The 12,944-nt window shown below is 37.2% G+C and overlaps 1 protein-coding gene across 2 annotated transcripts; it reads right to left on the bottom strand.

Annotated features, from left to right (window-relative positions):
* Positions 1-257: 257 nt before the first annotated feature.
* Tlr4 (toll like receptor 4) lies at positions 258-12,412 on the bottom strand. Of its 2 annotated transcripts, XR_003712981.1 has the most exons (4): positions 12,106-12,376; positions 7,186-7,352; positions 1,361-3,780; positions 258-652 (listed from the first exon to the last, which is right to left on the bottom strand). XR_003712981.1 is itself a non-coding variant. In XM_028779938.1 (3 exons), exons 1-3 carry the CDS (start codon positions 12,193-12,195, stop codon positions 1,530-1,532), a joined length of 2,508 nt encoding a protein of 835 aa, XP_028635771.1. In that variant the 5' UTR covers positions 12,196-12,412; the 3' UTR covers positions 950-1,529. The 2 variants fall into 2 exon arrangements, 1 of the variants encoding a protein (XP_028635771.1); XM_028779938.1 differs by lacking the exon at positions 258-652 and having other exon boundaries at positions 950-3,780; positions 12,106-12,412.
* Positions 12,413-12,944: the final 532 nt, after the last annotated feature.

Here is a 12,944-nt window from a genome sequence, read left to right as displayed (position 1 = left end):
CATCATTAAAAGTTCCTGAAATGCCAATTCCTTCCATGCCTGGCATATTTCACTTACAATAAAAGAACTCCACCTTTATCCATCTGGTCACAAATAGCAACTATTCCTTCTTTTCACTGGACAAATAACATTCTACTGCAAGTATATAGCATACTATCTCTATGCATTAACCTTCCAATGGACATTTGGGTTGTTTCCATAATTTGAATATTATGAATATTGCTAAAATAGACAAGGAAATCCAATTTTCTTACTTGTTTGTCTGTTTGAAAATTTTTATTGTTAGATCTTGTAATAGTTCTACTTTGGTGTCCTTTATCAAGAAACCTCCATAATTTTCTGAATTGGCTCAACTAATGCCCCATCAAACACACACACACACACACACACACACACACACACACTGTACTCATGCCATTATATATACAGTGTTCATGCTGACTGGAATAAGGTGAAAGCAGAAATGTGTACTCCAACATTCATCCATCTAACAAAGCATGTCCAGCAATGGGAATGATAAAGGGAAAGGATGTCAGACTTTCCTGCTTCCCTGAAAGGCTCTACAAGTCCATTAGACAGTGTCCTTGCTGAGAAGGAACATCAATTCCAACATATGTAGTCTTGCCGTTCAACTATGTGAATTTCTATGGTTCTGGAAAAGTCAAGAATAAATGACCAAGTTAGGATTTCTGTTCATGTACTCCTCTCCACTTTTCTCTCCTGATTAAAAATATATCTATCAACCAAATTATTTTTAACATTGACTCTATGACATCCATAACTTAGTAGATAATAATTTAGTAGAATGATAACCAGTGACAAAGTGACAGAGTATACTTTACACACTTTCTTGAAAAATTGTAGTTAAATATGGGCATCCACAGCATACTTCCTACAACCTTATTTATGATATGAGTTTATAGTCAAGGCATGAAAAATGATGACTGAATTTATAAAAATAAAAGTGTACTAGGAATTTTTATTTAATAAATATACCATTCTAAGGATTGGACAGGTTATCTGTGAGCATGTATCAATCATATTTCTTGTAGAATTAGATAAAAAAAAGAAAATGACATAAAATGGAAGATGAAATTGGAATGAGGGTTTCTTAAAAAGAGTTTGTGCCATTTAAATTGCATTCAGTAGAAAAAAAGGAAAGTAAGCAACATTCAGTTCTGTTTATACTATCAAAACTCTTCTAAGGTAACTGAAACACAGTGCATAATATGGCTTATATTCAAAAGGCCCCAGGAAGAATGATACTCCTTTCTGTTCTCACTGGCCTTAGCTTCTTCTCTTTCAGTTTGATAAGAGTAAACTTTCTTGGTTATGATTCTTTGCCTGAGTTGGTTAATACCTGGAAAGTAAGGAGTTTCATCACAGTGTTACTTCCTTCTGCCCTGTAAGGTCCATGAGGTTAGCAGCCTTGTGCTCCACGGGATCCCTCTCCACAGCAGAACCCAAGTGAGCTGTAGCATTTAATAATTGTAAACAGAATGGGTATTAGACCCAGAGTTTTGGTCTCCTCAAGTCCAAGTAGCTGTTTCTTGTTCTTCCTCTGCTGCTCCCTCTGGATTCGAGGCTTTTCCATCCAACAAGGCTTTTTTGAGTCTTCTCCAGAAGATGTGCCTCCCCAGAGCACTGTCCTCCCACTCCAAGTAGGTGTTTCTGCTAAGAAGGCGATACAACTCAACCTGCTGCCTCAGCAAGGACTTCTCCACCTTCTCAAGGATGATGAAGATGATGCCAGAGCGGCTGCTCAGAAACTGCCATGTCTGAGCAATCTCATACTCAAAGATACACCATCGGCTCTGGATAAAGTGTCTGGACACCACCACAATAACTTTCCGGCTCTTGTGGAAGCCTTCCTGGATGATGTTGGCAGCAATGGCTACACCAGGAATAAAGTCTCTGTAGTGAAGGCAGAGCTGAAAGTGGGGCACTCCTTCTTCTAAATTCTTTACCAGCTCATTTCTCACCCAGTCCTCATTCTGACTTGAGTAGATCACAAAGGCATCATAGATGCTTTCTCCTTTCCTGTAGTTTTTACAGCCAACAATAAGCATCAGGTGAAAATAGAAATGGTATATCAGAAACACTACAGTGGATACCACAATCACACTGACCACGGATACACTGATGATGATCTTGTACATATAGCAGGTGGAATTCCTAAAATCCAACACTAGAGAAGCCTTCATTTCTACAGGTGTTGCACATGTCATTTGTTCAACATTCACCAAGATCAGCTTCTTGTCCTTGACCCACTGCAAAAAGTTCTGATGTTCACATATACAAGCAACAGAATTATTGGTAAGATTGAAGAAGGCTAGACTCTTTGGAAAATGTTGCAGTATTCCTATGGCTGTCTCTATGTGATTGAAACTGCAATCCAGAGTGCTGAGGGAGTACAGCTGTGTATAATGAGATGGATCCAAAAAAAGTAGGTTATTGTGACTCATATTTAATAACTGAAGTCTATAGAGTGTATCAAATACCCCCAATGATATCTGTTCCAATTGGCATTTAGAAAGATCCAGGAATGTCAAGTTTGTTGTGTTTGTAAAGACATTTGAAAGGGTGTTGTCTTTGAAAGAATTGCCAGCCATTTTTAAGGTCTCGAGACTGGTCAAGCCAAGAAATATGCCATCAAAGTCAATTTTGATGTTAGTATAAGAGATGTCAAGGTAACGGAGTTGTTCAAGGGATAAGAAAGCTGAGAATTCTGTGACCTTTTTTAAAGTGGAGTGCTGAAAATCCAGATATTTCAGCTCTTCTAGACCCATGAAGTTGGCACTCATAGTGATGACACCATTGAAGCTGAGGTCTAAGTACAGCAGGCTGTTTGTTCCCAAATCATTAGAAGAACAGCAACCGCTAAAGCTCAGGGCATTTCTACTAAGATCTAGAAATCTGAGACTTGGCAAAGTCACTTTTGTAAAACTGATACTCCATTTGTTGGTGTTTAAAGTAAAGTTTTTAAGAAAGGGTAGACTCAGAGTTGGAAACTGTTTAAGTTGACATCTAAAGACTGATAAGGATTCCCATTTGAAATGGTTAGGAATATCTTTTAGGTGTTTTACAGATACACCTGCCAGAGACATTGCAGAAACATTTGCCAAGCAATTGAAGTTAACAATATCATCTGAAAACTGATTTATATATGTTAATCTGAATTCATCAATGGTCATACCACATAGTCCTTCCATGACAGAGCTGTCAAAACTTTCCAGATTCCTTTCATTTTTAAATTCTCCCAAGATCAACCGATGGACGTGTAAACCAGCCAGGTTTTGAAGGCACATTTTCATTGCATTTGAGCTATTAAAATTACTTCTTAGAGTCAGTTCATGAAGCCTAATTCCCTGAAAGGCTTGGGGTTGAATGAAGTCAATTGGGTTCAAAGACAAGTCTAAAGAGAGATTGACTTGGGGATTTTCACGTAGAAACTGTAAGTCTTTGACAGAAATAGTTTGAATATTGTTATAAGAAAGATCAACATGTTCTAGATTTGTCAGATTAGAAAAATAGTCAGGTAACTTAGAGGAATGTATAAGATTATGAGCCACATTGAGTTTTTTTAAGGTTATAAGCTGTCCAATAGGGAAGCTCTCTAGAGAGGCCAATTTTGTCTCCACAGCCACCAGATTCTCTAAACTTGTTAGTCCAGAAAAACTTCCTGGAGACAAACTCTGGATAGGGTTTCCTGTCAGTATCAAGGTTGAGAGCTGGTGTAAGCCATGCCATGCCTTGTCTTCAACTGTCTCAATTTCACACCTATGGGGAAAAGAGATACCAATTATGTATTCTTGTTTTTAAAATTTTTCTAAGAACATAACAGTTCCTGCAACACCATAATACAAACAGATATGCTATACCATTTTATTGTGAACAAAGAATTATATATAACAAAGCAAGTGACAGTGATGTGAACAGCAGAAGAACTATGCAGATTTGTCATTTTCACACTTGCTACAGTGATGATAAATGATCATACCATGCAGGGTAGCAAATTCATCAGAAGAAAATCAATTCAAGACCAATAACTAGGGCACATAAAGACTGTTGAATAGGATATGTTGTAGCCTTAGATTAATTTAGGCATTCCACACATGGATGTAATTTTACATCTAATGGGTGTAGGCAATATGGGTGGTCATTATTTGTTAGTCATGATAAATGACTGGTGAAAGTCAATTTCAAAGGCATAAATAATGACACATAGGTGTCAAGTGTCAAGAAAGGCATTAATGTTTATAAAACTTAACTCATATATGAAGGCTTGGTATATTAAATCTGTCATTATCACAGGTAAATGTTAATAATTGGTGACATGAGTAAGTTTTATGGAAAAAGAAGAAACTGCACTGTGAGTGTTCACGTCCAAAGAACTGACCCTTTCTCAGAAGATGAAAGCAGACTACAGTGAGAATAAATAAATGGGAATTTCAATGATAAATATGAGCGAATGTGAAGAATAGGTGACGTAAACAGCAATCCAGAAGCTGTAGTAGACAGCAGGCACGCCGCATGGAGGAGACACAGCACAGTCCCTGTGGCTGCACAGCAACACGGAAACTGTGGAGGACTAATAAAACGGTGTGGCATGAATGGGTTGCAAGTAGAGATTCACAAGCTCGACGAAATACTCTACATTTTATCCCAAGATAAATGTAAGCTGTATTACATAAACCATTTGTAGAAAGAATATAGCAACAGAACTCATATGCAGCCAACAAACAGTTATGCATGACAGACTTCATCACAGATGCATGCTAGATACATTTAGAAAATATGTCATTTCCAAATCTAACCCAATTACCTTCCCTCACTTTTCCTATTTTCTTTGGAACATCCATAGGTAGTAAAATCTTTTTTTTTTGTCTGTGATTTAGTTATTTATTGGGAATTTGACAAATGGTGGGGGTGTGTTAAAAAGAATATTGCAAGAGGAAGCTATGTAGCCAGTGTTAGGTATCTTTACTCTCCTCTCTCCTTGCGTGATCTTGGGAACCCATTATTTTCTGTGAGCTTCCGTCATCTCAATTTTAATGAGGCAATAAAGTATGATTCTTTCTCAACTTCCTGCTTTCAGTTATGATTTTATTGCTCATAATCGTATACATATATATAATGTCTAAATCGTGTATATATGCATATATATAATATGAGTGTATATGTAATATATATAGCCATATACAGCAAAAAAGAGGGTATATCTCTGTTTCTATCTCATAACTTCATAACTTCAGAGAAATGGAGTGATAAAGTAAAAAAACTTTGAGCTTGGAAGCAAGAGATGTAAGATTGACTCTTGTCAGATAAGGTAAGCAACACTGTTTTAGATAAGTCTCCCAGATTTTTCAAAACCCGGTTTTCTTAGCCCCAGGAAGAAGAATGCATAGTTCTAGAAAGAAGTGGTGGCAACCTGGTCTAGAACAAATTAATTTTAGGAGCCTAGTCTAGTTCCTACCCATTAATATCCCTGGGGAAAGGCACGGGTGTAGCTTGTCTGCTCTGCTGTAATGCAAAATATCCTGTAAGCTAAAGGAAGAGGAATTTGCCTTTTCCCTGAGCACACATTCAAAGCCTTTAAGAAATGTTCTTACAATATATTGTAGATCAATGCTCAATTATACACGATGAAAGGCTATCTCCTCTTTATTAAAAAGAGATATTTTGTTTATTTTTTAACTGCCTGCCTTTCTCAATTCTCTTCCAATCTCCCTGGGATAACTAAAATATACATTTTAATAAAGTGATTATGATAGAATGTTTTTAAACTCATAAAATTCACTAAATAACTTTAATAATCTTCCCTTTAGTAACTTTTCACCATGGAGTAAGGTTTTTCATTTTCATTTAATAAGAGTGACGACTGAGACTCAGGAAAAGTTACATGCATGAGGGCATACAGTTGTCAATGTTGGAGAAGAACGGGCTCCATTGTGCTTCTCCCAACAAAGCTGTTGCCCTCTACTTTTGGAATGTTCTTTCAACCCCCAAGTAAACAATATTATACATTTTTTTTCTAGTTTACTAATGTTTGACAGTATGGTCTGTCCTGCAGAAAACTTTTAATACCATAGCCTTTATCTTTATCGAAAAATTTTAGAATAAAAACATGTAAAACATTTCTGTCATTTTATGAATATTCCAGAAAATAGATTCATTATCTACTTCCACATTTAAGGATGGCCTTTATCATTACAATCCACTGATGTAAAGCTGAAGAAGAGCTGGAAGCTTTTATCCCTGCTGGCTAGCTTTCAGCAGAAAGGTGCCATGATGGGTGATGGGAGAGGAAAATCATTACAGATCTCTTTTGCAGCTATGAACCCTATGAACTATAATACAAACCTGCCAAGCAAGATGTGCCCAGTAGTGAAATTCTGGCATAACTATTCTAGAGGTAACAAACCTTTCTTAGATTAGATTTTTGCTCCATTCCACAGGATGCTATCCAAGGCTGGTGGTATTGTTAACCTGGTCAAAATCATTGATTAGAGAAGTCTATGACCTTGATGTTTGGGATGCAGAGAGGACAGTGATTATTGTTTAGTTAAATATTTCTCATTCTCTGCCCTCTTTTCTACTTTCAATATTTCAGGTATATTGCATACCCACTCACGTCTTAAAATCTTTCATGATCTTCTCTCACACATAACACAACAGAGCCTCTTCTAAGGGACACAATGTGTTGCTTTTATTTTCACATACTTCTTTACTTACTGTTGTAAACCACAGCGTTAACGTCAGTTAACATTTGCTTGATTTGTGCTATATGTCCAATAATAACAAGGATAAGATTTTAACTTATTAACTTATTAAAGACGATTTTATCCTGCTTAATAATTAGGAGTATGAGTTTTATATGTATAAATTCTTTTTCTATAGCTTAGATATACGACATAGAAGATATGGTCCATAAATATCTAATGAAATAGTTTAAAATAATGTAGAAGTTAGAACTGCTGTTAGATATTCTTATCCAGCTGCACATCAAACTAAAACCAGATAAATACAAATAGCTTCTCCAAGGATTTACAGCAAGTAGTAAGTCTACAGAATAGATGAGTGAAGGGTGTTTAATTAGAGCCATCTAAGTTTTCTGAGCCAACAATGCAATGATACAAAATTAACTACTTCACATTCTGCAGCACATAAAGGCTCATTTGTTACCTGGATAAATCCAGCCACTGAAGTTCTGAGAAATTGGAGAAGCTATAGCTTCTTAAGATCTTCAGGGGATTGAAGCTCAGATCTATGTTCTTGGTTGAAGAAGGAATGTCATCAGGGATTTTGCTGAGATACTGATCCATGCATTGGTAGGTAATATTAGGAACTACCTGTAAATATCACACAACAAATGTTATTTTTCCAACTGTATGTGTTCCCACTCCTCTCCAAAGATGAATAATGGGGTGATAAAACTCACAAATACATGCCAGTCAACATACCATCCACTTATCCATTTACTCATCATGATATAATTTGTTTGAAACAAGCTCTAATATAGCCCAGACAGGCCATAAATTAGCTATACAGTCAAAGATAACATTGGACTCCTCATCTACATGCCTCTGCCATACATGTCTTGGCATTCCAGGGATATGACATAACATCTATCTATCTCCAGTCTTTTATCTACCAGTTTATGTTTATAAAATGTTTTATTCTACATATCAAGAAGAAAAAATATCCCCTGCTTTCTCAATGTGTTAACCTTCTGCTACAACAAAATTAAAATAAAATGAGAAACAATAGAATCAGGTGCTAAATGACTCTCAAGTCTGAACACCTTGGTTTCATAACAAATGTTTTGTGCCACTTGGTAGAAAGTTCATCTTTTTTTATTTCTATTTTTTGAAACTATAATTACATCATTTCTCCTTTCCTTTGCCTCTCTTCAAGTTCTTTCATTACTCCCTTTCTTTTGCAAATCCATGGTGCCTTTTTTTATTAATTGTATATGTGTGTGTGTGAGTGTGTGTAAATATACACATATAAGTACAACCTGCTCTGTTTGTGTAATATTACTCATATATATGTTTTGAAGGATGACTGTTTGGTGTTTGGTAACCAGTTGGTGAGCTCTTCCTTGGGAAAGACTATTTTGCCTACACTCTATACAGAAATCATTACAGTACATCACAACCAATCAAAATGCAGAATTCTGGAGCCCAGTACCAAGGAAAACATTTACAACTCCCATACCTATGGACCTAGGGGCTGAAAGACTGTAAGAGACAAAAGGTCATGAACTTTACTGTGATATTGTCAAAAGCCCCACCCATAAAGTCTCACTAACCTGACTGCCTAAACATGAATTGAAAGAGTACAACAGCTATGCTACCATGGATAGATTAAGAAGCCCAGGAGTCCTTAACCCTATAAAAAGAACTAAGGAATACTGAGTGTGGGACAAAGCTCTGTTTGTTTGTGTGATGGTTTGGTTTTATAATATCTCTTGTGAACCTCATTAGTTTTATGTAAAACACATGTATGTTTGTACATAGTTTAATGTAACATTATTATCATTCTAATTAATTATCATCATCACATACAGCCATATAGAGAATACCAATAAAGATGTACAGATATTTCCTAGCTACTGCCCTATTTTTGACAATTGCTTTCTATTCATAGGCTCATTGACCTTCCTAGTTTGGTACTGGAATCAGTGTGAGTCTTTGAGTTCATGGATTCCAGTGGTAGAAAATAGTACTCAACGTTGAGTGTTTTGTCTTTCATAGTCTCCATTTAATTTTATTTGTTTTCACACATGTATTGTGAGCGCTATACCATAAAATTCCAAGTTATGTCATAAACATATGATTTCATCCAGGAAATACTTTGTTAAACCCAGTGAGATTTGTTTTTTCTTATTTAAAAGCAATATTCTCACAGGGCTAAGAGCTTATGAGATCCGAGCTTATCTCAAAGCATACATTAATTAAGTTGATAAATATTAACGTTAATTATCGTTGGGTACTATTGATTCCTTCCTGCACATTAACATTTACTTACATCTTATATATTTGATACTAATCTTCAAAAAATCCTCTAAAGAAGAAAATAAAAGAGATGGGGCAATACAAATATAATCAGAGGATGCATACATATACAGGCTCCTTCACACATATCTATCTCAAGGCTTCTCATCATAGGATCCTTGCAGACAATGTGTCTAAGAGAGTAAGGTTCCAGACAGAAATTCTTCTTTCACCCTCTTTTATTTCCTTTAGAGGTTTTTATGACCAGGCAATTCTATTGCCTATATACTTATTTTACAAATTCTTTTCATTTGATCAGTTGAACCACGAGTTTGATGCACTGGTGATTTTTGTTTGCTATTTTGTCTCCAAGGTGTAGAAAGGTGCATGGTGACCTCTCAATGCTCAGGAGACATTTGTTGGATGAATGAATGATAAATATTGTGTAACTGATGGGACAGAGGGCCGCTTAATCCAAATAGTAGGCTTTTTTTTTTTCGGCTAAAGGACGTGGGCCATACAAAAATACATGCTACAGAATTCTGGATAGCACCAAATTCATAGAACCAGGTAAGAGAGAAGCAAAATAAATACGACCTACAAAAGCTGCAAAGCTAGACACAGATTTTAGATTCACAATGGGAAAGCTGAGCAAGAAAATGTGTGGAAAAGAAAAAAAAGTATGTCATAAGGAGAAAAGAACATGAGTAAACAATAACGAGTGGGAACAAATACACACAAACTGGCTATCAGGCATAGGAGGAGAGCCTTATGTCATGGAGAAGCCACAGGCTGAATATGAAGGTATCAGATGGTCTCCAGAAGTCATTCTTTCATTAATTTCAGACATTCAACACATACAACTGAATACCTAATATGATCTAGGTCAGTGGTTCCCATTCTGTGGACTGTGACCCATTTGGGGGGTCAAGCAATCCTTTTACAAGAGTTTCGTGTCAGTTATCCTGCATATCAGGTAGTTACAGCATGGTTCAAAACAGTAGCAAAATTATAGTTATTAAGTAGCAACAAAATAATTTTGTGGTTCTGGGTCACCACAACCTGATCAACTCTATCAAATGATCTCAGCATTAAGAAAGTTGAGAACCACTAAGAGTCATTGGTGGCATGTTGATCAAACCATCAGTAATCCTACCTTCTTGTGGATTCTACACAAAGGGGAGGATAAATTGTGGAAAAATAAAAGAAAAAAGTACAAAATGATATGATCAATGAAAGAGCATATGTAGAGGGTAAACAGAAAAATCTACATGAGGCAATCAAGAAAAATCACCCTGAGGAGACATTTATATAGAGATGAACTTAAAATGAAAAAATAAATCCTGAAATCAGGCCCTACATTACAGTACTGCAGCTATAAAGCCACACATAGCTATGAAACATGGAAAAGATAAATAAAAATGTACAGTAAACCAAAAATATTGCGGAATGTCTAATAGTCTGTCTCAAAACCTGAACATAAAATATCTTTATAATTGCCTAACTATATTTGATTGCATAAAAATATCACTGAAACTAATTTCATCCATTTACTTTTAATTTTTCAATTTGATCCATACAGAAGTTTTAAACTATATATGGACATTCCATAATTTTAGTATATTGAGCACTGATCTAGGAGAGACATGGTGTGGGTAGGTAGGTTAGGCAGTACCAAGGCCCTGTGAGATGTTCTAAAGAGTTATTGTAAGTGTATAAAGGAGTAATTTGGTAAATCTAAGCCCCTGAACCAATAACAATAAATAAAGAAGAAATTAAGTGTGGCTATGGAAAGAACTATAAATTAGGAAGCCTTGTCTGTAGTCACCCCTGAAGACAAGGCCAAGGGCACTGAGACCTGGCCTACAGAAGGAACAGGCAAGCTTTGAGAGTTGACAGAGCACGCCAGACATCAAGAGCAGCTGGGGATTTTTTTCTCAGTGTAGCATTGATTGGAAATTCTATCTCTATCAACATAACTGAAGAATCAGAAAGCAAGACACTGGAGTTGTAACTTCTTTAAGTTAACTGTACTTTTTTCCCACATGAACACCATGTATCTTAGCTGAGTGTACCTCTTTTGAGCTTCTGAGCCTACCTCACCCTGAATTCCTTCCTTGTTTGCTCAGTTCTATTGTGAACTTCTAAGATAATTGTGTGGTCTGTGCAGGAGGAAAAGACGAATGAGTCATGGGTCAGATTACTCACTCCTCATAATCCAGCAAAAAGGGAGTGATTGCCTTAGATGATGTTTTACATTGCTCTGTCGCTGTCTCTCTCCTTCCTCCTTCCCTTTCTCCTTCCCTCCCATTTCTTTATTTTCTAGAGTTAGTTGTAGAATACTGAAATCCCAGTTCGAAAACTCTTCGGCGTTTTGTTTGTTCTGTTGTTATGTTTTTTATAGACATTCTTTACTTTAAGAACATTTTTACATTTATTCATTTGTGTGTGGGCTCAGACATGCACACACCTGCCAAGGCAGACACTTGTAACTCAGAGGACATCTTAAATGAGGGAATTCTCTTCCTCCAACTTGTGGGGCTTGAGGGTTGACCTCAGATTGGCAGCTACTGACCTTACCTGCTGAGCCACCACTTCACCTCTCAAAGGTGCTTCTTAAGAGGCAGAAATGACAGCTACCTTTCCCTGATTTGAAAAGGAAAAGAATGACTACTAAAAACTGCGTGTCCAGAGTTCCTACAGAAAGCCCTGATATTAACAGCCTACTTACATTTTTCTAGTGATTACACTCATTCTTTCGTTGTGTGAATACTGGCCTCAGAGATGTTCAGTAATTTCTTTGACGTCTTTCAGATCGGTCACAGAACAATGACTGTAAACTATTTTTTACTAATTTCAAGCCCCTAAATCATGACTCAGACTCCATAAATGGAACAAGACACCCCTGGCTGCCTGTTCGTGCCCTGAGTTAACACTGAGGCTTTTTGTTGCCACAGCTTCTGAAGTCTTTCATTAGTTTAACTCCTTCGCAAAATAAACTTACCAGAACACACGGGGTTAGCTCTGAGCTGAAAACAGTTTTGAGAAACACCGGAGGCTAGCAGGAAAGGGGGCGATCTTCTGCGATCAAGACAGATACACATACCTCTATGCAGGGATTCAAGCTTCCCAGTCTCAGGCAGGAGAAGAACAATGCCATGATCAGAGTCCCAGCCAGGAGCAAGGAAGGCATCATCCTGGCATTTTCTGCAACCAGTGGAGGCCGTGAGAAAGCATGACGATCTGTAACTGGTGGCAGGGCAGAGTCCCTGGGGTACCTGTCTCTTCTCTCTCAGTGGGTGCCCCTCTGTAAGTACTACATTCAAAGAGGAAGTGAGAGTGCCAACCCTAGCATTCTCACTTTTGTTTTTGTTCTAGAATCGATCTGCCCTGTCGCAGGAGGGAAGTTATAAGACTGAAGGGTAGAACAGGAAGGAGAAGGCGTTTGCTGACCAGCCACTGGAGGAACAGCAAGAGGAAGCTGGCTTTCATCCCAGGAAGTCATCTGACCTCTGGGCTTGGTGTAGGCAGGGAACTGGCGTGGAGCAATGTCCTCATTCCTTCTTTATTTTCAACAGAGGATACTTACTGCTCCAGCTAGACATCTAAGTTTCCTAGGGACTGGATGTTTCAGACTACTGGAACACATTTCTCACAATGCTGAAGATTATAACCCAGGATAAAGATGCCAGTTGTTGTGTCATGTACCCTGATCTTTTCTTTTACATATGTGTATACGTGTTTGTTCATGGGAGATGGAGTGTGTGTGTGTTCGCGTGCGTGCTTGCATGTGTGTAAAAGCTAGAGCTCACGATTGAGTGCCTTCTTCAGTTCTCAGTTCTCAATCTTCTTTTATTATTATTATTATTATTATTAATTACTACTTACTATTAGAAACAGAAACAGAGTGTTTATTATGAAAAGGAGAGCATTCCCAAGAGTAGG

This window comes from Grammomys surdaster, unplaced genomic scaffold, assembly GCF_004785775.1.
Source record: "Grammomys surdaster isolate TR1022 unplaced genomic scaffold, NIH_TR_1.0 363, whole genome shotgun sequence".
Lineage (NCBI taxonomy): Eukaryota > Metazoa > Chordata > Mammalia > Rodentia > Muridae > Grammomys > Grammomys surdaster.
The sequence above is the reverse complement of the archived record's forward strand: the minus strand, read 5'-3'. Positions and strand labels throughout refer to the sequence as shown.